A 25,646-nucleotide genomic window follows, 5' to 3' on the forward strand; every position below is an offset into this window, starting at 1 on the left:
GGAGTGAAAGGGAGGCTCGAGCAGAGGGAGGCAGGGAGGAGGGGGTGGCTTTCCTGAGCTCAGGGCCGAGGATTAGAGAGCAGTCTCAGCACGATGACAGCATCCAGCGTTTAGCCAACTCCCCCCACCACACACACACACACACACACACACACACACGGACACGCCACACCACACCACATCACCATCACCGCCGGCTCGGGAAGGAAGCGGATTTATCCGGGAACCAAATATCGTCTCTGTCGTTTCCTCCGCGTCAGCCGAGCCGTACGGGGAGAACCCGATCAGACTGTCTCCTCACATCCCGAGGTGAGTGCTGCTCGGTATTTCCCCGGTGTTGTTGTCTGGACGAAGGGGCGCTCCGGCTGTCTGCACCTTACATCCTCCCGTGCCGTTCCGACTAATATTAATGCCACAATCGAATCGAATCGTTGATCGAACGATGGCTCTCCTCGCGTCCGTGGGCTCTTTTAACCCCGCGTGTCCCCGTTTGAGAGTCGCGTCGTGGAGATTTAAATCCGATTAAAATTATGGACGCAACAAAAGACTGACCTTTTTTTTTTTCTTTGTTAAGCCTCCTGCTTTGACAGGACATGGCTGCGAGCACCAATCAAAGTTAGAATCTAATCAACGCTGTGGCTGGGACCAAAATATCGTTTTAAAAGATGGGTTGGGGGGGGTGGCGGGGGGCGGGGATTACGTAGTACGGTAACGTTTAATTTCTTCCGTTTTAATCTCACGGTTAACCTTACGGGGGGGGGGGGGCAATACTGGTCTACGTCCACGGCCCACAGCCGGTCGTGAGTGAATGAATGGATGGCGATTTTAAAAGCACGTCCTCGCGAACACATGTCTCGTGCGAGGGGGGTAGTGGAAAACCCACGCTGCCATATGCGCGGTGGTGAAATCACCGTCACTGGATGGCGTCGGATCGGAATAGAACAAGACTAAATCCTGACGGATCGGGGCCAGCAGTAAGGCTCCGCGCGAGAGACGCACATTGTGAATGGGGCGTAGGCGACGGGACAGTCGCCTCTCCTCTTTTCTTCTTCTTCCTCCTCCTCCTCCTCCTCCTCCTCTTCCTCCTCCTCTCTGCTCGTATCCTTCGGCCAGCGGCAGCCTTTTAAGTCTGCGCTCTCTGCCGTGGCGTGCCGTGCCGTGCCAAGCATGACAAGCGCGACACAACTAGACCGGAACAATGCGTTTTGCTGTTCCGGGGGGGGGGGGCTCTAATTTAATGCATGACATGATTCAGTATGAGCGTCGATCGCCGTCCGTTTCATTTTTGGACACGTGGTGCGTTATATAGAGACGTCGCCCGCTCATCACTGGGATTGTTTTTGTTTAGCAGCGTGTCGTTATTGTGCCGCTTGTAGCTCCACAGCTGTTTCTCGAACCCCCTCCCATTCGCAAACGCAGGCTTCCCATTATTGTGTGGACATACTGGATGGACTACCGCCTACATTGTGACGGAGTTGTGAGATGGATGATGTCGGGTTAAGGTTCGGGCTGAGATGTACAAAAGAAGGGACCACGAATGAAAGCCATTTTGAAGTCCTCAGAAAGATACAGATACCAACACATACACACACCAAACGAATGAATGAATGAATGCCTTTTTTTTTTTTTTTGACGCAAACCCTGTTTGAAGCAGCCCAGTGTTTTGCTTCCAGTGTGCAGTTGGAGCCTCGGCAGCCTCCTGTGCTATGACTCAGGGATGTTCTCTGCAACACGATGTGATGGTGGTTTCTGCTTCGAGGTCAGCCTGCCTGAGGACGAAGACGACGGGGGCAGAACTCGAGCATCAGGAAGCTCTTGGTGACTGGCTGGTTTGATGCGATCTGCCGTGCCGACTGCTCCTCTGGCCTACTTACTGTAGACGGCCACACAGCCCCGTCCCTCCTCCTCTTCCTACCCCCCGCTTCTCTCCACATCCTTCGACCTTATAGCCTCATATCTCCAGGGCTGGTGTTGAGCTGCTTCCTGCTCCCCTGACGCCCTGACCAGCCCGCTCTCGGATAAATCGATAATCAGAGCTGTTCAGGAGTGCGGTTGCCCCTTTTTTTGCAGCGACTCGGTGCCAACGAACAATTAATTTTTATCTTTCTCAGTGAAGGAACCAAAATAGTCCATGATTCAGGATCAACATCTGGGTGGTATTTTCGAGGGGCTGGATTGATATTCGGGGGAAAAGGGGGGATGTTGTCTATCTTTCCTGTAAGCGGCGGAAAAGGAGACATGACCTCATTGATGTGACAGCTCCATGGTGATGGCACAATTGACTCGCCGTGAAGCCATAATGTAGGCCAACGCTATTTATGAACATCCAGCAAAAATAAGAAAAATCAAGATGTGGCGAACCATAAGTACATCCCCAGTCATGTATAGGCACATTTATACGCCTCAATTGCCCTCTGTAATATTAAATATTAGAGACATACTGTATTATTATTAGGTATTACGGCAAAGCCCTTAGTTGCTGCTGGCTTGTTTCCACTTATATTACATTTCTTAAAGATAAGCCCTCTATTGTGCAGATATTGGAGGATTTCGTAGCTGGAGGAAATTGGCACAGACACGGCAGCGGAGTGAGTGAGGCAGACAGTTTTCTAGACTTGTAAAAACATCGGACAGCTGACATCAAAAAGCCGTCTCCAGACATCGAGATCTGCTTCGGTCTGGCTGTCTGAAGTCATCGGGACCATCGATTGAGATTCGTTACAAAATGCAATACGCTATTAATCTTCAGAAGAGCTGTTATTTAACAGCTTGCTAGGGGATCTGAAGCCTTTGCCAGGTCGCCGATCAAGCGGGGAAATGAAATGAGTGGCACAGGGCAAACCCGGTCTTCATAAAGCTAATGGAATGAGCCAGCAGGTTTGAGTGATGAACAGGAGCTGCGATTTTGTGCGGAAGACAGGTGGGATAAATAAAACCACAGGAAAAAGTCACAGCTCAGGTGTTTTTCTGTACATTGCTGAAGTCAAGTTGTTTGCTTGCTTAATTCTTTATCTGGCTTTATGAGGGAATTTTGTGGAGGAAAAAAAAAAGCATGAAAAACACATGACCTTTAACATAACTTAATAACTTCACCCGTGAACATGTTGACGTTTCCTTCTTAAGACATCTGAAAGATTTCTTTGTGTGTGTGTGTGTGTGTGTGCGCGCGTGCGCACACACACACACACACACACACACTTTATTTAGCCATCAATATAAAAAAAGGCTTCTAGCAATGGATTTGCTCATTAATTCTAAACCTGCATTAAGTTCAATAAGTATTTTCGTACTAGAACAAGTAAGGAGTTAATACATGTTCGGTTGAATCCACTGTCTCTCTTCACTTTTTCCACCCAGAAACTACAGATAGGGAGCCAAGACAGACCTCTTCCATGCTTTTACTCCAAGCAATCTCCAGTCATGGCCAACACCTTACATAAGATCCCACATATCACTTAATCATCACGACAAACCTTGGGAATAATCAGCTTTGACTCAGCTTTTTGTACCTCAGTTTTCAGTCGCTGAGTTTTTATTATTGAAACTCGACCCGAACCATCTGTGTTGCATCAAAAACGCTCATCCGAGATGTTCCTGCTGTTCGTTGACAATAGAACGGCTCAAACTCTCTGCCGTTGTCCTCAGTGTTCACAATCTTTTGGGCCGTGACTTGAAGACAAAGTGAAATGTGGAGTTTTCTAAAAATCAGACCCTGTTGCTGCTGCTTCTGCTGCAGCGGCAGCTGACCCGAGCCTCATGTGATGCAGCTGTGTCCGGTGCCTTGCTCGGCCTGAGGGGATCTGATTTGGAGCGAAAATCAAATATATTTCTCTGTTAGTGGCGAAAGGGTTCAGTTTTTATCTGGGCACTGTTATTTATCAAACGCTTTGTCCACTGAGTCCAGTTTTAATTTTAATAGTGCGAACAGCAGATTGTGCTGAATTTAAGCACAGATGAATTTGTCCTTGTCGGCGAGCCATTAGTTTGGATTATGTTGTTTAGCCGTGCTTGCGGGGAGATTTGAGCGATTTTTTTTCTTTTTTACCCCACCCTTCGTCCTCACAGATTCACAGTCTCCGTCCAGGTTGATGTGACCCCCGGCGGCCCCGCGGTGCAAAAACAGCTGCACTGTGTGCTTTTTTTTTTTTCAACCGCTGAGGAGGAGGAGGAAGGAGGAAGAAGGAAGGAGACACCTCCGTGCAGCGCATGCACGGAAGGGTTGAATAGCTGACGTTTTTTTTTATCGGCCGGGGACCGACAGCAACTGCTGGGGGGAGGGGAGGTGAGGAGAGGAGAGGAGAGCGGAGGTGTCAGAAGGAACGAGGTGGAAGACGGAGGACTGAGGCAGGCTGTGTTCACAGATATGTGATGGAGGGCCGAGAAAGGAACCGGCGGAGCGGAGGGGGGAATGAGCGAAAGGTCAGACGGGCTGCGCTGCCTGCTGATGAGGCGTGTGTGTGCATGCGTGAGTGTGTGTGTGAGACGGCAGCTATCGATTGAGAAGCAGGATCGGGTGCCGACTCATCGTTGGGTCGGGGCCGCACACACACACACACACACACACACACACACACACACACACATACACACACACACACACGCACTGCTCTGCTGTGACGGGTCAGATGAAAAACGCCGCCCCGTGGTCGGACGGAGGGAGCGGCCTCGTCTGAGTGCGACGGCGGCCAGGCCAAAAAAAAAAAAAAAAGGGCGTGACAAATGGTAAGAAATGCCTGCTTCGCTCGGACCTCACTTGGGCCCTGTTTGCTTCTGGTCGGCTGATGGACAATCGACCAATGAGAACTGATGAGATTTTATTTTCTCCCCCCTGCTCTCGGGGCCCTTTGCGTCTCACTGTAGACACTTTTTGTCCTCCTCCTTTCTTCTGCCGCCGCTCAGCTCCCTCTCTGCTTCGCCGCTGCCCTTTTCACCCTTTTTAAAATTCTCCCCCCTCCTTCCCTCCCTCCATGCAATATCCTGTCTTTTCTCCCTTTTCTTTTCCCCCTGACCAATTCTCCTCTCTGCATCCCTTCCCCTTTTCTCAGCCCCCCTTTTTTATTTTCTTTCTCAGAGCCCCCTCCTCTTTCCCACCCTTCGTCAACCCTGCACCCGCCTCTTACTTCTTCCCTCTCTCCTCTTCATGTTGCCTGCACTGGCAAAGTGGCAGAAGGAGGCACTCGGCTGGGGGGGCAGAGCTAGCTGCTTTAGCTGCATGCATTATTCATGTGCCCTGCAGTCTGTGTGTGGGTCTCGGCATTCTGCTGGCTTCTCACCGGGACGCACGGCCATCGCGCCTCTGTGTGCGGGACGCTGAGGCCCCAACGGAAGGAACTGCGCACACGGGAGGCGATTATTTCTTGATTTCTGCTCGGGGAGGTCCGAGTTTGCTGCGCAGGCCGGCCGGCAGCGGAGTACGAAATGAAACGGTCTCCCTAGTCCAAGTCCAGGAATGTTTACTCAGTGTCTCGGCTAATTCAGCCGGGAGGCCGTTCACAATAAAGAGTTTCCCCCAAGTTTGTTGCTCCGCTGGCTAGAATTTCAGTCAGATCTGCCCCCCCGATGATGATCTGACCGACTTCTCCTCCTCATTTAATACTGGCTAGCATCTCTCTCTCCTCTCTCCCTCTCCCTCTCTCTCTCTATCTCTCGCTCTGTCTCTCTGTCTCTCTCTCTCTGTCTCTGGCCGTTTTTTATCACTTCAGGATTCAAAGGCTGCCCTCTCCGCTTTTAGAGTGCGCCCAGTAAGAACTGTTAACTCAACTGGGTTGGGTATGAAATTTTAATTTAGACAACCAGATGGAGATGGAGTGCCTCGTCTCCGCGCCGCCGCGTGCTTTTTAGGGTGCGAGGGAGGAAGTGGGAGAGACGGAGGGATTGGGAAAGACATCCTGGGGGACCAGAAGAGAGAGAGAGAGAGAGAGAAAAAAAAAAAACGCAGCCGCACAGCTGCTTTTCACTCTCATCTGGCGCAGTTGCGTGTCCTGGTCTGGAATCATCTGCGAACTGGGATGAAGCTCTGTGAGCTTCAGTGCGTCTGAGCTTCCAGCGCAGATTATGCAGCCGACGCAATTTCTATCGGCCTCGATAAGTGGTCGCTTCACACCCGGCTCTAATTATAAACTGCCCGCGTGTGTGTGTGTGGTCGCATGTCTTGTTCATGAGATTTGACAGGTCTCCCTGATGACGCTGCTCTGCTCCGCACAGGTGGCCGCACAGGACCGGGATTGGCCCCGATGATCGCTAGGACCCCCCTCCAGCTCTTCTCAGCCAATCCTGGAGGGGCTGCGGAGCTGATGTCTCAGAGGGCAAGAGGGTACTTGTGTTCCGGAGTTCTGAAGAGGCACGCCACATCACGGTGAGTCAGGCTCGCGTGTCTCTTTTTTTTTTTGTCTCCCTTTCCTCGAAATTTGGGACATTTTGTCTCTATCCTTAGATATGCAAGGGAAGCCGCGGAACACAGCGCACGCAATGTTTTATTAATCGTCCCTGCCAATTCTTGCTAGTGTACTTGTCAGTCACTATTTGGAGCAAAGACACAAAAGCGTGAGGGAAATACCAGTGAGGTGTGAGGGAATGTATTATTTAAAAGGATGTATCTGCTTTGGCGAGGACACAAAGTGGCATGAGAGAGGATATAGCAATACGTCTATATTACTGTACTACTGCTGCTATATTATTGAATAGAAAACCTTTCCATCAAGTGCTGAGGATGTGCTTGTTTGTGAGGGGCAGCAGCCCTGAGAGACTGTCACCTGAGAGCATCACATGACTCGGCAAGGACGCTGAGGGTGACCGGGGCAGTAAAAAAAAACCAGAAGAGATGGGGAAAAAGACGGAGAACGATGACAAAAAAAACCCCCACCCGACCGAGCATTGATTGATCGACACCTGCGACACCTGAAAGCACACGCGACGCGGCGGAGGCACGTGTCCGCGTTTGGGTCCGACTGACGTGTCAGAATCTGTTTCTCTCTCGGGCCGTGGAAGGCTTCTTCGTGTGCCGCTATCATCTGCCTCAATCATCCCTCCTCATCCTCAACAATCTGCCTCAATCCGGATCAACGGGAGGTGCTAAAATGACACCCTGACCAGTGAGGGCTCGTGTAGAACGAGGGCCTCTAATCCTCTTATGGGACAGACCTACACTTGCATGCTGCACTCCTACTGCCGCTGCGGCAGGCGATGTGTTTAACGTGGCCACTTGGACAAAGTGTGTGTGTGTGTGTGTGTGTGTGTGTGTGTGTGTGTGTGTGTTCCAGTTCAAAAGTCTCCTGCCTCTAAAGACCCCAAATTACCCATTTTCAGTTCTTTCATTTTCAAGCCCAGACTCCAGCTGACCAGCTTCAAACAGACCGAAACACTCTCTCGGCCTCTAGAGAAGCATCATATTTAGCACTCTGTTTACAGTCGTCTGTTTCAGCTTCCTGCTAGAACTGATGCTTTGAATAGACTTTCCACGTGGGCAGAAACTAGGCGGATGTCAGGCTGTCACTGAGGACGGAGCGAACAGCTGGCCGGAGGTGCGGCATGGCGCTGCCCCTTGTGACATCACAAAGGGGCTTATTACCAGAGCTGCGAGTTTTACTATAATTTCTCGAAAGTGAAGCAGTCAAGCGAGCTCATTTCTGGCCACTTATTGCTATAACACATTGGTAGAGGGATTCTTTACACGATGCAGGGCCTTTATAAATCTTGCCAAACACGTGTATTTCGGGAACGGGTGCAGCTGAGCTCTCCACAGTCGGCCGCTGAGGCCAAAGTTTGGATCACTGGGCTTCAGTGGACACATTCATCATCGTTAACCATATTGATCAGGCCTGAGTTGCCAGTCGTTGCATTGCTGCAGAAGTTGCCGCCCTTGTTTTCCGCCTCAGGGGGTCACAGAGTCCAACCAACAGTGAAGTCCTGTAAGAAACATAAAGGATACTTTGAGGAAGTGTAATAGTAACATAATGAGAGCTCTATTCCAAATGATTAAAATCTGGGCTCCATGACTGTCCTCCTTTGATATCTCTCTCTCTTGCAGAAAACGTGAATCTGATTAATGCGGCGGCCTTGCGCGGAGTGCACGCTCAGCGAGAGGTGACACGCAGAGTCATGGAATTATCAGAGGCTCCGCCAGCTCAGTGCCAGCGTATCGATTAGCTGACAGAAAGAGAAAACAGTTGTGAGGAAGCTGTGAGATTCGGTCCAGATTTGGCGCTCCTCCGGGGCCGACTGCATTTTTCATTTTGCACAGAGCGCTTTTGCTGCCCAAAGGCCAGGCGAAGCAGAGAGGCTGCAGCTGAGGACTTGCAGCAAATGTGCACATTGCAGCAAATTTTTAGTATGAGATTTCTCAGTAACACCCAGTCATGAGGTGACGCCACAGGGCTGAGAAACGGCTCTTTAAGGCAAACGCCGAGCATTGTGTGTTGTTGTCATCCAGACGGACAACACTCTCCCTTTTTCCCTCCGTTCCCCTCCGCCTTCTCGCTCTCTTCTCACATATCTGATTATTCATCGCATTCAAAGCAGACTACACGCTCTGAATATAGAAGCGGAGCAGACAAGATGCTAATTTAACCAAAGCGCAATGCTGCCACCGAATATTCTGTCTGACAAGAGAGCGAAACGGCTTTTTATTGTGTTTTCTCCCTCCAGATCTTTTCATCTGCTCCTCATTTGTCTCCTCTCCACTCTGTGTTTGTCCTGAAGGGGAATGTCTCTTACTGATCTTCTTGTCTCCGTGCAGATAAATGGAGGAGAAGGAGCGATGTAGGAGCAGGTCTCCAGCCCGGGGGGCCAGTCGGGTGCAGCAGGTGGTGGGAACAATAATACGACGCACCCGGGAGTCACTAAGCAGGTACGGAACTGGAGGTCTGGGAAAAGATTCTGATCCACATCAGGAAATGTACATGGAAGTCAAAAGGTTGTACTTTGCATTCCCTGTTATTTATTTAGAGACAATGAATTGTAATTCTATGCTCACACATCAGTTAGAAAGTCGGTTTGATCAGCAGATAAATTTAGACTCAAGTGTGGACTGAAAAAGATTAAAAAAAAAAAAATATATATATATATATGTATTTGATTTGTTTGGTTGTTTCTGGCACCGTAACTGCTCACCAAAAATGGCTTCAGTGACAAAAAAAGGGCTTAAGAAAAAAAAACACTGAGGAATCGGGTTTTGGACAAAGGCTGGAGAAGAACAGCATTATCCAACTTCTGGGCTGGTCGCCAGTTGCTGTAGTGGGAAATAAAACAAGGATTTGTTGCGTGCGCGGCGTATTACTTTTAATAACAATGTCGGGGCAAAAAAAATGCAGCTTTTTTCATCTGCAAGCAGAAAGAAAAGTCCTAAAAGAGGGGAGAATTATATTCCTTAACCTGGTATGCGAGCACGCACACACACACACACACACACACGCATACACACGCATACACACGCACACACACGCCACGTCTCCTCCCAACACCCACACGTTCAGATAGAATTACACATAGTTTAGCGTGTATTCAGAATCTCATACACACACACACACACACACACACACACATACACACGCACACACAGGGAACCACAAATATTCCTTTTAAGAGTCCTTGGGTCTTTTTTGAGAGTCCTGTTGGTGTGGGCGGTGCACTGAGGGGGCCCAGCAAACTGTCTGTTATTCATTGTGAGCTTGCTAAGTTGCATAATGTGGCGAGCAGCTGACCTCGGTGAGAGGAGGGCATTGTTGGAGGGGAAAACACATAATCATACATCATCATCGTCATCATACACATCTGCTGGGACTGCGGACGCGTGGCATTTGTTTTCATGAATGGGCTGTCAGAGTTCGCATACATCTGCTTCAGGCCAAAGGACATTGTTGTTTGTTGGGTGACACGCAGCTTCATGAAGTATCGCTCAAGATTCCTGGATTTTTTTTAATTTTTTTTTTTAACAGTAAAACGGAGAGAATTCCACATTAGACTTGCTATTGATTATGGTGATCATGCTAGCGCGCTGAGCCCCAGTATAGCAATATTTAATGGACCGTAATGTTTTTTGCAACCTCAAAATAACAGTTTCACAATCATTTCCTGAGTGATTGACTTGTTGCCAGGAGACTGACTGCCCTGCGTTTGACACAGGACAAACTGCTGGCTGACCTAGGTTTGGACTTTGGTTTGCCTGCCTGGCACCATCTCTCAAGAACACGCCTCGCTGTTACTGGATATAAGAAGCTAGCTTGTTTGCTCACTTGTCACCTTACGTAATGACGGAGGTGCCAGGGGAACTGAAGGAAACATTGTCAGGACTTAAGAAAGGGAAGAGCGCAAATGAGCGAAACTGGTGCTGGCCAGGCAACCAAAGTGAAACATTCTGTTTGATGGTGATTCCACTTTGTGCTGAGAGGAAAATTGTGAAGGAGTGCAAATGACCAGTTTTGTATAAAATATAGTTAATATTAGAAATGGCTGTTGAAGTAATGTTGACAATGATAATCTGCGTTACCAACAATCATCTATAATGATTGTTGCAGATGTGTAGTATAGTCTTATATAAGTGACTTATGGGGCTTTTGCAAACCTACACATCTTTACATTTAAATATAACTATTATACACCTTCTTATGTGATCATTTCTTTTCTATTCTTTTCTATTGCTGATTCATACTTTCGAAATGTGTGAATCAGCGCTTCCAGCCACTTTTTAGGGATTCAGAAGTTTTTTAATTTTGTCAAAACCATGTTGAATAAAACATTAGTCATTCCTAGTTTCTTTTTTCTTTCTTTTTTTTTTTTTTTTTTTTTTTCGTTTAATGAATTTCAAAAGATCTCCTGAGGGGGAAAACAGCACCACCGCCTTATACATCAGCCAGCGTTCTGTGATGGAAAAAATACAATTCAGGATTTCTTCCTCTTTTCACTGATACAACACTCTCGATGCCCACAGTGTTAAGTAAACCCACCCGTCACTGTCTGACCCCCTCAGAGAGCGGCTGCTCGGCGATGGGAGGTCGCAGCGCTCCAACAGTCTGTCCAATCAGAACTTCCAAGCCAAGCTGACGCTGCAGATCACCAGGGACCCCGTCCTGGACCGCAGCACCGGACATGGATTCACACTCACCACAAACGCGCCCCTGCTGGTCAGGGATGTCGCTCCAGGTACGTGTAGCGCTCGGTGACTTCTTGTTAAACGTGGCAATGTGAGGATCGTTGTTTGTGTCGTGTTGTGTTGTGTTGTGAAGGAGCATTGTGAGGAAGTTTTTACGGCGAAGGGTCAAATTTTGGAGGCGAGGTCGGAGCTGAGATTAGGTTGAGGTTAGGGTTTGGGTTCGGCTGGACAAAAGAATGTAAGATGAATGGATGTCAACAAGAAGTGTGCATGCGTTTTTGTTCCAGCTTCTTTTCTGGGTGACTCAATTCAAAGAAATTCAAAAACACTTTCCTTGTCCGTCAAGAGGCAATTTGAAAGGTTACAGGTGCAAATAGGTTGCTATTTCATTGACATAAAACACATAAAAACATAAAAACACAAATGTACAGACAATGCACTTTTAAAACAAAATGACCACCTGCGCCAACAACAGTTCTTGCCTGCAGTGAGACAGATACATTCTCTCTCTCGTTCCCTGTCACACAAATAAACACACACACACGCGCACACGCACCCACACACACACACACACACACATGCTGCCTCTATCTGTCCTGGCATGAGAGCTGCGAGGCACAGCGCCAGAGAAGCCACGGAAACAACAGAGCCACCTGCTCATCCTCTCTAAATTCAATCACTTTTCATTTAGCCAACTTTGATAGGGAGGGGAGGGGGAAGTGAGGCCGAAGCGGGGGAGCGAGGTGTCGACGTGCTGCATTTTTATCTCCCCCCCCACCCCGTAAGAATAAGCTGATAAGTGCCCCGAAGAGAGTCCCACCCTGTCGCCAGCGCCGTCGGTGCTGTCAGCTGCCAAGAGCGAGAGCCAGAGACGGAGCGAGCGGTGAGGCGGGGAAGAGGTAATGACAGAGCAGGAAGCCGGCAGGAAGACCTTACAGGGAGCAGACGACAACTTGAGCGAGAATACGGGTCGGCAGCGCTAAAAGATGTGGAGCGCAGTGGTGATGGGAGGAGGAGGAGGCGGAGTGGGGGAGCGGGTGTGAGAGACGGAGAGGAAGGAGGTTAGAGGAGAGAAGGAGGTAGGAAGGGAAGTTGAAATCCTGCAAAGACCAGGATGATGGCATGAATGGCAGGGAGAAAGAGAGCGAGAGAGAGAGAGAGAGAGAGAGAGAGAGAGAGAGAGAGAGAGAGATGAATGCGTGCATATGTGGCCTCTGCGTGCAAAGCTCGCAGACAGCAGTTCGGGTTCAGCCAGTGATTCAAAAACACAGACAGATGGGGCTTTGCCAGGCAGACATGTTGGGGAAAATACATGTGCAGGGGTGTGTGTGTGTGTGTGCGTGTGTGTGTGTTTACAAACCAAAACGGTCAGTATGTTAGTGGTGTTTGTGTGTGTGTGAGAGAGAGAGTGAAAAGTGAGCACAGCGCCTCGGTCGAGCTCCCTCGCTTCAAGACGGACGGGTATAAATAAAAAAGAAAAAAAAGAAAAAAAGCGGCGGCCCCAAAATAACTGTAACCCCCTCACGCCCTGGAGAGAGTGAGACAGAGAGAGAGAGAGAGAGCGAGAGAGAGAGAGAGAGAGAGAGAGAGAGAGAGAGAGAGAGAGAGAGCTCAGCTGAACAGTGATGAGTCAGCCATGTGTCCAATGTGTTATTTTGTGGGAGTGCGTTTGCGACTGTTTGTGTGTGTGCGCGTGCGTGCGAGCACGTGCGTGCCTCCTTTTATCTGAATCGGTGCCCACGTGCGCAGGTTTTGTTTGATGCAAAGCGCTCCCGCTCGTCATTGTTCATCTGTGCGCGCTTGTGTGTTTGTGTTTGTGCGTGGCCGCATGCAGGGAGTCCGGCCGATGGGATTCTGTTTCCAGGCGACCAGGTGCTGCAAATCAATGATGCAGTGCTGGAGGACCTAAGTGAAGAGCAGATAAAGAACGTCTTAAGGTGAGAATATCTATCTATCTATCTATCTATCTATCTATCTATCTATCTATCTATCTATCTATCTATCTGTCTGTCTGTCTGTCTGTCTGTCCGTCTATCTGTCTGTCTGTCTGTCCGTCCATCCATCCATCCATCCATCTGTCCATCCATCAATCTATCAATAAGTCTATCTATCTATCTATCTATCTATCTATCTATCTATCTATCTATCTATCTGTCTGTCTGTCTGTCTGTCTGTCTGTCTGTCTGTCTGTCCATCCATCCATCCATCCATCTGTCCATCTGTCCATCCATCAATCTATCAATAAGTCTATCTATCTATCTATCTATCTATCTATCTATCTATCTATCTATCTATCTATCTATCCATATTATGTATATATATATATTTGATGTGACAATATTTTTGAACATTATGATTGAAAGAGAAACCACGCTGATCTACCTTTTTAAACACACACACACAACAACATCATCAGCGCTGCCTTTAGTCACCCATCAGACGTCGGCTCGACCAGTGCGTCCAGTCCACCCGGTGACTAAACGCAGAGTCACAGCTGTTAGCCGAGAGTGTGCGTGTGGCTGATTGATGTGCGAGAGCGTGTGAGGAGGGCTTAGCGAGTGTCAGAGCAAAGGTCAGGGGAGAGAGAGAGAGACAGAGAGAGAAAGAGAGAGAGAAAGAGAGTGAGAGAGAGAGAGAGAGAGGGAGAGAGAGAGAGAGAGAGAGAGGGTGTTTGGTTGACGGTGGGTGCAGGAAGATAATGATGCCTCTTGTGTGCCTGTGTTTCCACTCAGGGACCTGGAGGACTGTATCAATGTGACCATCCTGCGACACATGACGGTGAGTACAATGAGGCATTGATGATGCCCCTCCCCAGCAACTCAAACACACGCCTGTCAAAGAGCCGTTCTCCGTTTGCATACCGCATGCACTCTCCTTGTTTTTTCTCCCACGAGCATGCAACTGTAAGTTTGGTCTTTCATCTTACAGTAACTTCCCTCACACTTGCTTTCTGGACTGCTATGGTCAGCCGAGTTAATTTTGCCCCTCGAGTCTGGACTCGCCGGTTGATCGAGTGTCTCTGTCCGTCTCGCAGAACCCCAAGTCATCCATCATGTCGGCGGAGAAGAGAGCTCGTCTGAGGAGTAATCCAGTTAAAGTGCGCTTTGCAGAGGAGGTGGTGGTCAACGGGCACACTCAGGTTGGTTCCTGTTGCTGCTGGGATGCTCTGATGGCGTCTCTGCATTTGACGATCTGACTTTTATTTGCTCTATCTTGATAAACCTTCTCCTTTCTCTATTTTCTACATGCTTCATGATCACTCCTTGTCCAATCACTGCGCCGTCTGTCTTGTCTGTCCACCAGGGAAACTCTCTTCTCTTCCTGCCGAACGTCTTGAAAGTTTATTTAGAGAACGGGCAGACCAAGGCTTTCAAGTTTGACAACACCACCACTGTCAAGGTATGTTTTCAATCACTGCGTTGTCATTATAATAGGTGATGCCATTTTTTTTTAAAGGGGCAGTGTGCTTTATTCAGCATTAAAATGAATTATTGAATTGATTAGAGCATAACATCACGCCCCCCACCCTTTTGATATTGGCCCCTCTCGATCAGTGCACGTGTTGTGCATGTGAATCTCTATCACCTCCCTCGACCATCAGAACAGCTGCCCAGCCACCATTATCAATTTAGGAAAAAAAACATACAAATAGCATGAAACATGCTCAAAATGAATGCAAACGCTATAATTATGTTGATGTAACCCCAAAACCAGAGAGTCGCCTTTTGTTATGAGAACTGTTACAGTGTTGTGTTTCCAACGAGACAACTTTGGGTGACGGACCTGCATCCAACACAGAGCTCTGCTACATTCCAAAGTGGTTTAGTTTTATTTTAAACAGGGTTCGAACTAATGAAATGAAACAAAAAGTAGTCAAGCGCGGAGGCAGGTCCGTCACTGATCGTGGTCCCCTAGGAAACTGTAACAGAAGGCGCCCCTGCAGCAAAACCTGCTTGTTGTGGTTTACATGCTGCGCTCAGCTGTGCACTCTAGTGGTGAAAAAAAAAATGCACAGTGCCACTTTAGTGATTTTAAAATATCAATGTCAATTTTGTCTTGTCAGTCACCACTTATTTGCTAAAGTTTTCTGGAAACGAGGATCAGAATTCACAGCGTTTTGAACTTCACCTGCTGCTGGCTTGTTTTCAAGAAGAATTTTACTGCTGAGAAGTCACGTTGGTCTTTCATCCAAGAGATGGCAGCATGATTCTGAGGAAATTGTTGTGTTTGTCCCTACAAGTTTGCTCCAATAAGAACATACTAATGTGTTATTGTGATTAATGTAGTCTGATACAACCTACAACCTACAACAAGCAGAAAAAAAAATCAAAATAAACAGTTACTTTGCTCCTATTTTATGCAGTAATGCTAAATTTAACTGCATCATTGTGTTCTCTCCATCATTGTCCTTGAAGGATTTGTCAGATTATCCCTTTTTCTCACTTTCCAGTGAATCAGACACTTTCCAAAGCGTGTGGGTGTATTTTGCTATCAGGCACATCATGGCAAGTCACGCCTTAGCTGCCTGAGAAATGTTATGCCGTGGGTAGAGCTGCCCCTCATGTTGAAATAATACAGGAAAATTTGTTATTAAGCAATTGCATTCAGAGGAAGTGATGCCAAGAGCATTTTTTAAAAAATGGGAAGCGTTTGAGTGATTGGTTGTTTTGTAAGTGCAGACTGTGATACGTGCTGTGTGAGAGAAGATCGTTAAACCGCCAACATGCACGTCTTCTCTTGTCTACCCCTGCTCACAGTTGGTCGGAGCTGGCTTGTGTGCGGTTTTTCGTTTCAGTTTGTACTTCCCAGCCTGTAGGAAACTGGGAAGTGAATCCCATTTTGACAATGTGCCACGAGCAGACAGGGGTGAACATGTTTTTCTAGGAGGGTCTGATCTGTTGGTCTTTCTCCATTCCAGGACATTGTTCTGACTCTGAAGGATAAACTGTCCATCCGGGCCATCGAGTCCTTTGCGCTGGTGCTAGAGCAACAGTACAGCATTACTAAACTACTGCTGCTGCACGACGACGAGTTCATACAAAAGGTAAAGAAAACAGGGGGTGCACAAACGCAAACCTTCCCCATTTGCTGCAGCAAAAAGACTGACTCTTAATGCTTGACTAAAAGTGCAACTTTCCTTCAGAAAAACTTCCCTTCCTCACATGGCTATTTTTGTCTTCATCAGGTGGTCCAGAAAAAAGACTCTCATGACTACAGATGTCTGTTCAGGGTGTGTTTCATCCCCAGAGACCCTGCAGACCTGCTGCAAGATGATCCTTCTGCCTTTGAGTATCTGTTTCTGCAGGTATAAGATCAAAACAAAACAAAAAATCTTCTATCAGCCAGACTACACGACTGATTTTTTTGAGTATGTGTGTGCGTTTGATTTTGCTAAAGAAATAACAGCATAGATGCCCCAGTGTTTTCTAATCCAAATGATTCCAGCTCAACATTTAGTCCGCTGAGGCTGGCGTGTTGCACGAGTATAAAACCTGCATATCTGTTTGTTGAAAATACTGCATTCATTTTGCAAAGCTGTCAAGGCAATTTTTTTCCTGTACGATGATGAATGCGTGTGTTTCCAGAGTGTTGGCGATGTGCTGCAGGAGCGATTTGCAGTTGAGATGAAGTGTAACACTGCGCTCCGCCTGGCTGCCCTGCACATGCACGAGAGACTAGATACTTGTGGACAAACCAGGACCTCTGTGAAGAGTATTACGTGAGTCATATGTGCACTTGTGAGATTTTGCCCGTGGGACGCTGCGCTTCTTACCATAGCACTCGCCCGAGATGGTTGTTTCCCATTGAATTTTAGTCCTTTTGAGCTTTGGATTTGGACTGCTCTGCTTATTGTTGTTTTTCAAATATTTTCAAATGCACTGATGATATTGCAATTGTAAAATGTCAAATTACAGCTTCTTAAAGCACAAGAGATAAAAGTGTGTCTTCCATCTGTGCGGCGACAGGAAGGAGTTTGGCCTTGAGAGTTTCATCTCTCCCACCTTATTGGGCAACATGAGGGAGAAGGACCTGAGGAAAGCTGTTAGCTACCACCTCAAAAAGATTCAGTCCCTGCTAGAGCCACGTCAGAAGGTAGGCACCCAATGACGAATCACTGAAATGGTTGTATCTTTCTCGCAAGATGAGCAAGAGTTTCTGAAGACTAGCAGAAAAAGTTTGTTGTTTTAGTTGTTTTGTTTTAGGAACCAAGACGTTTCAGTGTGCGTCAACTGAAAGACGGTAGTTTCCATAAACTCCAATATTAACTTTAGCTTGTTTTTAACTTCATATGATAAAGCACTCACATATTTCCTGATTCAAATAATGTGTTCACCAGTTCAACTTGTGTAAGTAATGCAAATGGAGAAATGTTGATAAGTACTGCAGAACGTTAAGCGATGCACACTGCCCTCCCTTGGTGGCACTTGGTTCCACTTACATAGGCATAAACAGGGGACCTTTTCATTAGCAATCACCAAGGTTTCTAAAGAGGGCCGACCAAAACCAGAGGCAGAACCAAAACCGTGTCTGTCTAAAAGCCTTACAAGGGTTGCAACTAAAGAGACATTAGCCGTTTTGTGGTGGCCTGTGGGTAATTTCCTTTTTTACACACAGAGAGGTGTGAAGTGATGCGATAGGATGTGGAGAGGCTTGTTTGGGAAGATGATGGGTAGGAAGCTAATTAAAACAAAAAGTAGGTCTCAGGCTTATTAATGTGTCTGGCACAACGAGTAAGGCGTATTTGTGGTGTAAAGAGTAATTTGATGACTCACCCATAATGTTCTCGCTGTTTTTAATTCTGTTCCTGTTTGCCCGCTTCCATTTTTATCTCCCTCCGCCCCTCGTCCACTGCTTTAGGTAATATCTGCCAATCAGGCTCGGTTGGCCTACCTCACTCAGTTGGGAGAGCTCATTTCATACGGGGGAAGATCATACACAGCTACAATGATGGTAATGGAGAACCGAGACGGTTCCAATATGTCCATCAGCAGATCTTCCACATCACTTTTGTTGGTTGTTTAGTTCTTTTGTTATCTGATGAATGTTCTCTCACTCTCACCGACATCCAGCTCCAGGACAGGGAGGTGTTAGTCAGCCTGCTGGTGGGCGCCAAGTACGGCATGAGTCAAGTCATCAACCACAAGATCAACGTGATCTCTACTCTGGTGGAGTTCAGCAGCATCAGCCGCGTGGAGCTGCTTTCAGAGTCGGACAAAGTCAGCCTGCTGCGAATCTCACTGCATGACATGAAGGTATAGCAGGCGTGCCATTTATGTACCCAGTCCTCAAGGTACTGGGGCTCTATTATTCATAAACATGTGGGCACACACACACACGCACACGCACACACACACACATTCACTGACACAGATTGGAAAAATGAATTTGCACTCGCCAGACCATGTTTGAACCAAAGCTCATGCTTGAGTAAATGTAGGTCAAGCATTTCTACTCCAATACTCAAACAGTATGCAGCCCAAGGGTGCGTGTGTGTGTATGTTGTGTGGCAGCTATATAAAGCTAATTCATTGGTCTCAAATGTAACTCTCTTTCTTCCTCTTTCCCTCCACTCCAATACCTTTTATTCCTTACCCTTTGGCTTCAATCACCACCACTTTCCCTTGTCCCTTTTTGCGGTGCCCCTCCGCCCCATTCAGCCATTTGCCTTACTGATGGACTCTCTGGCAGCCAAAGACTTAGGGTGTTTGCTGGGAGGCTACTACAAACTCCTGGTGGACCCCAGTGTCAGTGTCTTCCGTCTTGGGCGCCCAAAAGTGCGGGTGCACCGAATTCCTGCTGAAGAAGGTGTGTGTGGGAAGTTCGCCGTAGTAGAGGGCGTGTGCTATGAATCCCTATCAAGTGAGCAAAAATTGTTTCACTTAAAATGATCACCTTTTCATCTTTGGCTTTGGAGATATAGATATTTTCCACCTCACTTGTCAATGCCATCATTCTGTAAGGATAGAGAAAGCAGTCACTGTTCACCATCAAAATATAATTTTCATTCCCCTCCCAGATACTTTGCTCACAAATCTTCTCATGCATGCATATTTCCTCTTCTGTTTTATTAGGTTACGTGTCGCGATGCTGCAGTGATTCGGATGACTCAACAGACGAGGACGACCCAATGGATTCTCAGAATTACAGAAGCCCAGACCCTGCTAGTCAGGACTGGGAGGAAAGGAGGAGAGAGGAGCAAGAAAAGAGGAGGGAGGAGGACAGAAGAGAAAGAGAAGAACACAAAGGCAAACAGGAAGTGAAAATAATAGTGACAAAAGAAGGTGCGGAATTTGAGGGTGAAGAGGACAATGGGGCGACAGGAATTGGCCTGCATAAGTATGGCAATATGGATGACGAAATAAACCTGGCGCTCACTGGGCACCACTCTGACCTGCGAGTCACTAGCAGCTTCTCCAGCTTGTCCAGCAGCTCACTGAGCACTGCCCTGGAAGACAATGTGGCAGCTGCCAAAGCCCCGTCGCGCCTGGATGCAAAACGTGGACGCCGCACAAGTGAAGATCTACCTTCTGTGGATGTTCACCAATCCTACCTCCCGGAGCCCAAGCATCAACAAGGTCCCACGCGACCAACCAACCTCAATTACCGGGGAAACGACAATTGCATTTGCTTCGCCGATCTTTCCAAGGCAGACTTTCTTGCCAGCCCATCTGAGGCCACGAGCGACGATGACAACGACGACGACGAGGAAGAAGAGCTTCAAGTGGGGAAACTCAGACGCATCTCTAAGATCCCGAGCTCAAGAGATTTGAGGATGATTGACAGCACACCCTTTGATACCTTACCAATTAAGAGGAAGAAAAAAATCCCTCCTCAAGTTCCAGTGCGGACGAGTTCAATCCCTGGGAGCAAGGCTTGCCAGCCTGAACAGCGTCTATCGAAGGATGAGGAAGGTTTATTTCTGACACCGTCACCCAATCCCAAATCAACTCTGTTTGCAAAAGAGACTGCCTCAGAATCAGATGATGAATTTTTTGATGCAAAGGAAAGATTTACTCCGCCAGTTCCTGATTTGACAGGTTTGTCTATTTATGTTTCTTCAGAAAACTGTGTTAATGTGGTAGTATCTTGTGCCATCTCTGTAGCATTTGGGGAAAGGACTATTTTGTGGAAATCCGCTCACGATTTTCTTCTTTCCCTACAGATGCTGAACTTGCTGACCGGCGAAATGCAAATCGATTAAGTGGGACCTGGAATCGTCTTCCGGGTCATCCGGGAAAAGAGCCATCCACCCCACTTGCCAATAAAGATCAGATCTCAAATGCCAAGAAAAATGATGAGAAACCTAAAGGCCATGCAAATCAACATACCCACCAACAACCCAGCCCAGCAAAACTATCTTCCAAACCTGAAGTTAAAGTCAAACCAGCCTTGGCACCAAAGCCGCAACTGCCTCCTAAACCTCAGAACATTCCACCTAAATCCCCACAGCATGGCAGGTCTTATGCACATTGCAATGGTGATGCATCTGGCCGCCTGACATCTGAACTTGTGGAAATGGAGCCAGATACCATGGAGTTCAAGTCTGTCACATCTGGGGCTGGCGGACTCCCGCTCTCATCCCCCCTGATCACAGCAGTCCGTTGCAACAAGCCACAGTTACCCAATCAAACGCAGCAAAAGGAGGAGAAAACAAAGAAAGGTGAAAATAGCCCAAAACTAAAAAAAGATGTGAAAGTAGTGCAAACTGCTTCTAATGAAAAGGTGCACACAGTCAATGATAAGGAATCTCAAAACATTGATGGGAAAAGCAATGGAAGTGTACCCACAAAAGTTCCTCCAAATCTGCCCACTGTGGCCCGTTCCAATTCTGGTACAAAGCTAGCAGTTCCTCCACCAGTGCCCCCGAAACCCACTTCTCCCATCAATTTCCATAATTTGTCACTACCTGCCAGCTCCCCAGTTTCCCCAACTGATCCTAGCAAAGGGATATTTAATGATGCAGTCAGTCCACAAAATGGCATCCACCCTTGGAGCAGCCGTAACGGCAATGTCCAGTCTGGGTCCAGGAGGGTGTCTCTGAGTCATGAAAGCCTGTCACCCAAAAATACAGACGCCCCACTCTCTCTTACCACTTCCCTTACTTCCAACACCAAAGGTGTAGGGTGCCTCGAGAGCAGAGAAGCTGGAAGGTCTGGATCAGGGTCTGACTTACGGACAAGCTCCTCTAGCCTCGGAGGTAGGGTACCCGCTTCTTTCCTTAGAGGAAAGATTCAGGCTCTGCCTTGGTACATGACCCGTTCTCAGGAAATTCTGGGAACTCTGGATTATCCTTCGACAAGCTCCATTAATGGCGACACATCTGGATTTGGCTCTGGTTTATCTGTAGCTAGTGGCTTATCAGACTTAAACAAGACACCAGTGAAGGAGAAGGAGATGGCAAACCCCAAACTTGAAAGTAAAGAGGACATGTTAGAGGATGGAGCTGAGGTTGTCATAGCCACCATCAAAGAGGCTGAGGAAGTTACCTCACTAATGAACAAGGCCAGGGGTATAAATGGCTCCCATTCTAACCTGAGTTTCAAGGAAGTTAATGGTCTGTGCGGGAATGTTTCATCAGAGCAGCCACAATCACGGTCCCATTCTGCTGTCGGGCTTGGAGGTGTGACCAACATGCAAATTGGAGGAGACTCGCCAACGTCCTCACTTGCAGACAGCACGCCGCCGCAACAGCACAAGGAGGCCTGCGGCTGTCGCACCGTCTATGCTAACTGCTTCAGTGGAGACACAGAGGATGGTGTAAGCTTCGATGAGGAGCTTACCGTTTACGAATTTTCTCGTCGGACACGCCCCAAACCTCCTCGACCGGCACCTGCATCTTCTCCCACCACACCGCCTCCAAATCCCAATATTCTGTCACTCTTGAGGGACAATCCCCGACCTCTGTCCACTTTATCCACTTCCTCCGCCGAACTCAGTCCCTTAGTGTCATGCCCTGTGTCCCCGACAACTTCACTCGGTTGTCCTCTGCGCTCGTTGACCAACAAGAACTATGGAGGACTGAAGGGAGGTTTTACCTCACTCCGTCAGGACATTGACCAACTTTTGCTGGTCCTAGAGAGGGGAGCGTTTGAAGACCAGCCACACCCGTGTAATGAATCAAAGGAGGATATAACAGCCGTAAAACTAGGACCTGATCTAAATCATAATGGAAGCGAAGACAGAACTACACCAGGACACAGTCCAAATTGTACTGGAACAAGCACGGCCGCTATGACAGAGACTGAAAGGACTCTCCTCCAGGCAGAGGCTAGACGATTGGCATCTGGGTGTCAGCGAGCCACACGTGTAGGCTGGGCTCCTGATGAAGCCCTACGTTCTTTATCAAACAGCTTCAGTGCCCTGGTTCAGCTGTCAGCAGCTTGCCTGCGAACAAATCCCTGCCCCGGCTGCGAAACCTACAATAACACAAGTATGGTCAATGGGGACGATGATGATGACAGCCAGGAGCCCATGGACAAGCTCAAGGAAATAGTTGGGTTGTATCGAGAGTTTGTCGGGGCTGTTGAGACGGCTGGGACTGGTACACGGCTTGCAGGCAAAAGTGTGGGCTTCGCTGGGTCTGGACAGGGTCAAGAAGAGACTGATGGAGTTCGGCTACTAGCCAAGCGCTGCACTGTCCTCATCTCTTCTGTATTTGCTCTCACACAGCTCTTCCGGACACACACAATAGGCAACTCTGACACGCCTGGACACGTACCTCTTAACTTTTGACATGTGAATCTTTACCACTAATAATCCACTGGGTCCAGACAAAAAAAAAAAACAAACAAAAAACAAAAACAAATGGTACAACACAAAACAGTCTGGTGTGTAACGTGTGTTAATGTACTGTAAGTGCCATGCACGCCAGTGCACACAGACATCAACCCACTTTACTCACGTGAAAAACCTGTTCACCTAACAAAACCAGAGACACAAAACACATCAGCGGTTGGCCTCTTCTCGGACGCATGTGGACTATGCATTTGTACATATGAATTTTGTAATTGTCTTATAATTCTCTTATTTTAAGATACAATATATGTATGTAAGGATGAATTACCCACGTATGTATTTATGTATTTATTTTTCCAATATTTGCACCATGGTTTAAGTGCAGGTCTCTGGTGGAAAAAAAAAAACTATCGATGTCACTGGAATTTTTTATTTTTTTCTCTTTGACACAGTATTATGTTATATTTTGCTGCTCTGAAGATTTCTCCACTTAACGAGGTGTAATCTGTAAAATGTCAGTTTTTCCAGTTTATAATTGCAGTACATATTACTGACAAGAAAACGCAAAAAAGAAACGTACTCTTTCCATACTTACAAAATACAGGTAAACATAATTTGTTTTTATATGTGCAGGGATCACATCGTTTTGAGTGGTTTGGTTTTTAATCATCACATATAAATGGGTTACAAAACACCATTAAAAAGCAGGGAGAGCACTTTTGACTGTTACAGATTGCACCTTTTTTTTTTGAAACACATACCTTTATGTACAGTGTTTTTTTTCTTCTCTCTATCCCACCCTGGTCCTGACTGTGAGAGTGGATGACATGGAAATAACTCCCATTACCCAAATGTATGCAGTATTAAAAACACTAACCTAGTTTTCATCCAAAGGACATTACATTTATATTTTCCTGGAATGTGTGGACGGGGCCTAGCAAAACAAAACAGGGGGACCTTATTTATGTTGTCAAAAAGAAGTTTTGACTCGGCACAAGGGTGACTGTTAAATTATGTCCAGATGTAGCAAAGATCCCAAAGTCTTAAGACACTGAGCAACAACTGTTCCCACTAGTTTCCTCTTTGAACACACAACCTTTTTGATAACATACTGACTTACAAAACGGACTGAGTGCTATACGATGGGCTTCGAAGTGTAGATATTATATTATTGTATGCTTTTCCATTTTTACCTTAGTTATCGGCTATGCAAGCATAAACTCCCAACCCTGCCACACGTTATATTTTTTTTGTTCACATGAAAAGCAGTAGCAACATTATGTGCATCTTAATATAATGGTTGCTTCTTTTTTGCCCCTTTTTGTGGCAACTTATGACATTAAGCGTGCAACATTCTGGAAAGTTGCATGGTATTAGCATCCTTGTCAATATTGAGACTTTTTGTCTGTATTGATGCCTGTCAGTTTTCAGCGTGCTGTTGTACAGTGTTAATGATCAAGCTTTTCAGTATCACCTGAGGCAACTTCATCTTATGAGCCACTGAGTGTGGAGAACTTGCTTGCGGCCAAATGACAACTGAAGTGTAATGAATTCGCCAAATCAGTAAGCATTTGCCAACACAAATAAGAGGTGGAAGTTATGAGACCTTGAAGGAGTAGTTCAGTTAGTTTTCCCAAATGGTGCACAGACTTGTTTTTATATCTAACAGAGAAAGACTGATTTTTCCTTTTGGATGAACTGCCCTTATACAAGGGCTTTTAGAACGCTGGTGGTAAGACAGGCTGAGTACTTAATATTTTAAATAGATGAGCAGGGAAATTTTGTCAACATGGCCAGGCTTCAAAAAAAAAGAGTGTCTCTCATGTCGGATTATCAGTTCTTCCAAAGGCCATAGAGGGACATTTTCATTGCAGAGTCCGTTGCAGCACTGAAATCAGATGCATTGTGCGTGAATATCGCATCTCTAGTTGTTCATTCAAGCAGGCCCATACAGGGAACAGTGTCTGTGCTACTTTTATATTTGTTTCACGTCTGTGTGGGAAAGATTCAACCAACAGCATTTCATTTTCAAAAAGGACGTCGTGTGTCTACCTACACAAGAAGTCACTTTTCCAAACCCACATATAATGAGCTCTGTGTAACAAGAAATGTTTTGTTTTGGAATAAAGGACACATTGACCTTACATTGTCTTGGTGTCAGGTTCTATCAGCAGGAAATTTGGTGACTAAATCACGTTTTAGCTTTCCAGTCGGACGCATCATAACGAAACGACAGAAAGTGTACAAATTTGGTCAAAAAACATTCAGAAGTCAGTTCACTATCTTTTATTACTTTCATCACATTCTAGGTTGTCTGGATTCACAACCTAAAATAATGAGCCAAGGCTACGTAGGCTTGACGCACCACTCAATTTGTTAACAAGGAATATTCAAGTTGTATTTCTTTCTAGTTGTTAATTTGCTCTACTTCCACGAAAGGAAGTGGTTATCTATTTATGCAGCACTGAGGAATACTCCCACTTTTTTTCATTCAGCACTTGGAATGTCTCTAAATTATTAATATACAAAGGGCAATAAAAAGGCAACGTATCCACTCCTATTTTTAAAATACACTTGTAAATTATTAAAATTGAACTTAAAACCAGAATTTTTCACCATAAAAATGAGTTAAGTTTGTTTGTGAGGATTCCCAGCATCTCAACAAAGAGAGATGAGATGCTTTGTGATGACTGCAACTCAATTCTGCCTGGTCTGAGTCTGAGAATCTGAGTCCCCTTGACAGATTGTCCTTAATCTGATATCTGCAGTCTGACCTCTTGTGATCTAGCAAGTCTCGGAGAACCATTTGTAAATACACCATTGT

General features: G+C 46.7%; 1 protein-coding gene across 2 annotated transcripts; it reads left to right on the plus strand.

Moving 5' to 3' along the window:
* frmpd1b (FERM and PDZ domain containing 1b) lies at nt 1-24,966 on the plus strand. Of its 2 annotated transcripts, none has more exons than XM_076033015.1 (17): nt 1-309; nt 6,205-6,355; nt 8,735-8,845; nt 10,964-11,136; nt 12,921-13,023; nt 13,819-13,864; nt 14,121-14,225; nt 14,390-14,485; nt 16,005-16,130; nt 16,272-16,391; nt 16,672-16,805; nt 17,053-17,179; nt 17,945-18,037; nt 18,157-18,339; nt 18,745-18,946; nt 19,159-20,124; nt 20,250-24,966. In XM_076033015.1, exons 3-17 carry the CDS (start codon nt 8,739-8,741, stop codon nt 22,817-22,819), a joined length of 5,151 nt encoding a protein of 1,716 aa, XP_075889130.1. In that variant the 5' UTR covers nt 1-309; nt 6,205-6,355; nt 8,735-8,738; the 3' UTR covers nt 22,820-24,966. The 2 variants fall into 2 exon arrangements, with proteins under 2 accessions (XP_075889130.1, XP_075889131.1); XM_076033016.1 differs by having other exon boundaries at nt 5-309; nt 18,745-18,892.
* The last annotated feature ends 680 nt before the right edge of the window (nt 24,967-25,646 follow it).

This window comes from Nelusetta ayraudi, unplaced genomic scaffold (genome assembly GCF_046127955.1).
Source record: "Nelusetta ayraudi isolate G7.1 ecotype Tasmania unplaced genomic scaffold, CSIRO-AGI_Nayr_v1 ptg000039l, whole genome shotgun sequence".
NCBI lineage: Eukaryota > Metazoa > Chordata > Actinopteri > Tetraodontiformes > Monacanthidae > Nelusetta > Nelusetta ayraudi.

Excerpts from the sequence above, each read along its gene's own strand:
- frmpd1b (XM_076033015.1), top strand. The coding sequence starts at position 8,739 with ATGGAGGAGAAGGAGCGATGTAGGAGCAGGTCTCCAGCCCGGGGGGCC. Across the intron at positions 17,180-17,944 it reads TGCTAGAGCCACGTCAGAAG|GTAATATCTGCCAATCAGGC; the intron begins GTAGGCACCCAA and ends CCACTGCTTTAG. Across the intron at positions 18,038-18,156 it reads CATACACAGCTACAATGATG|CTCCAGGACAGGGAGGTGTT; the intron begins GTAATGGAGAAC and ends ACCGACATCCAG.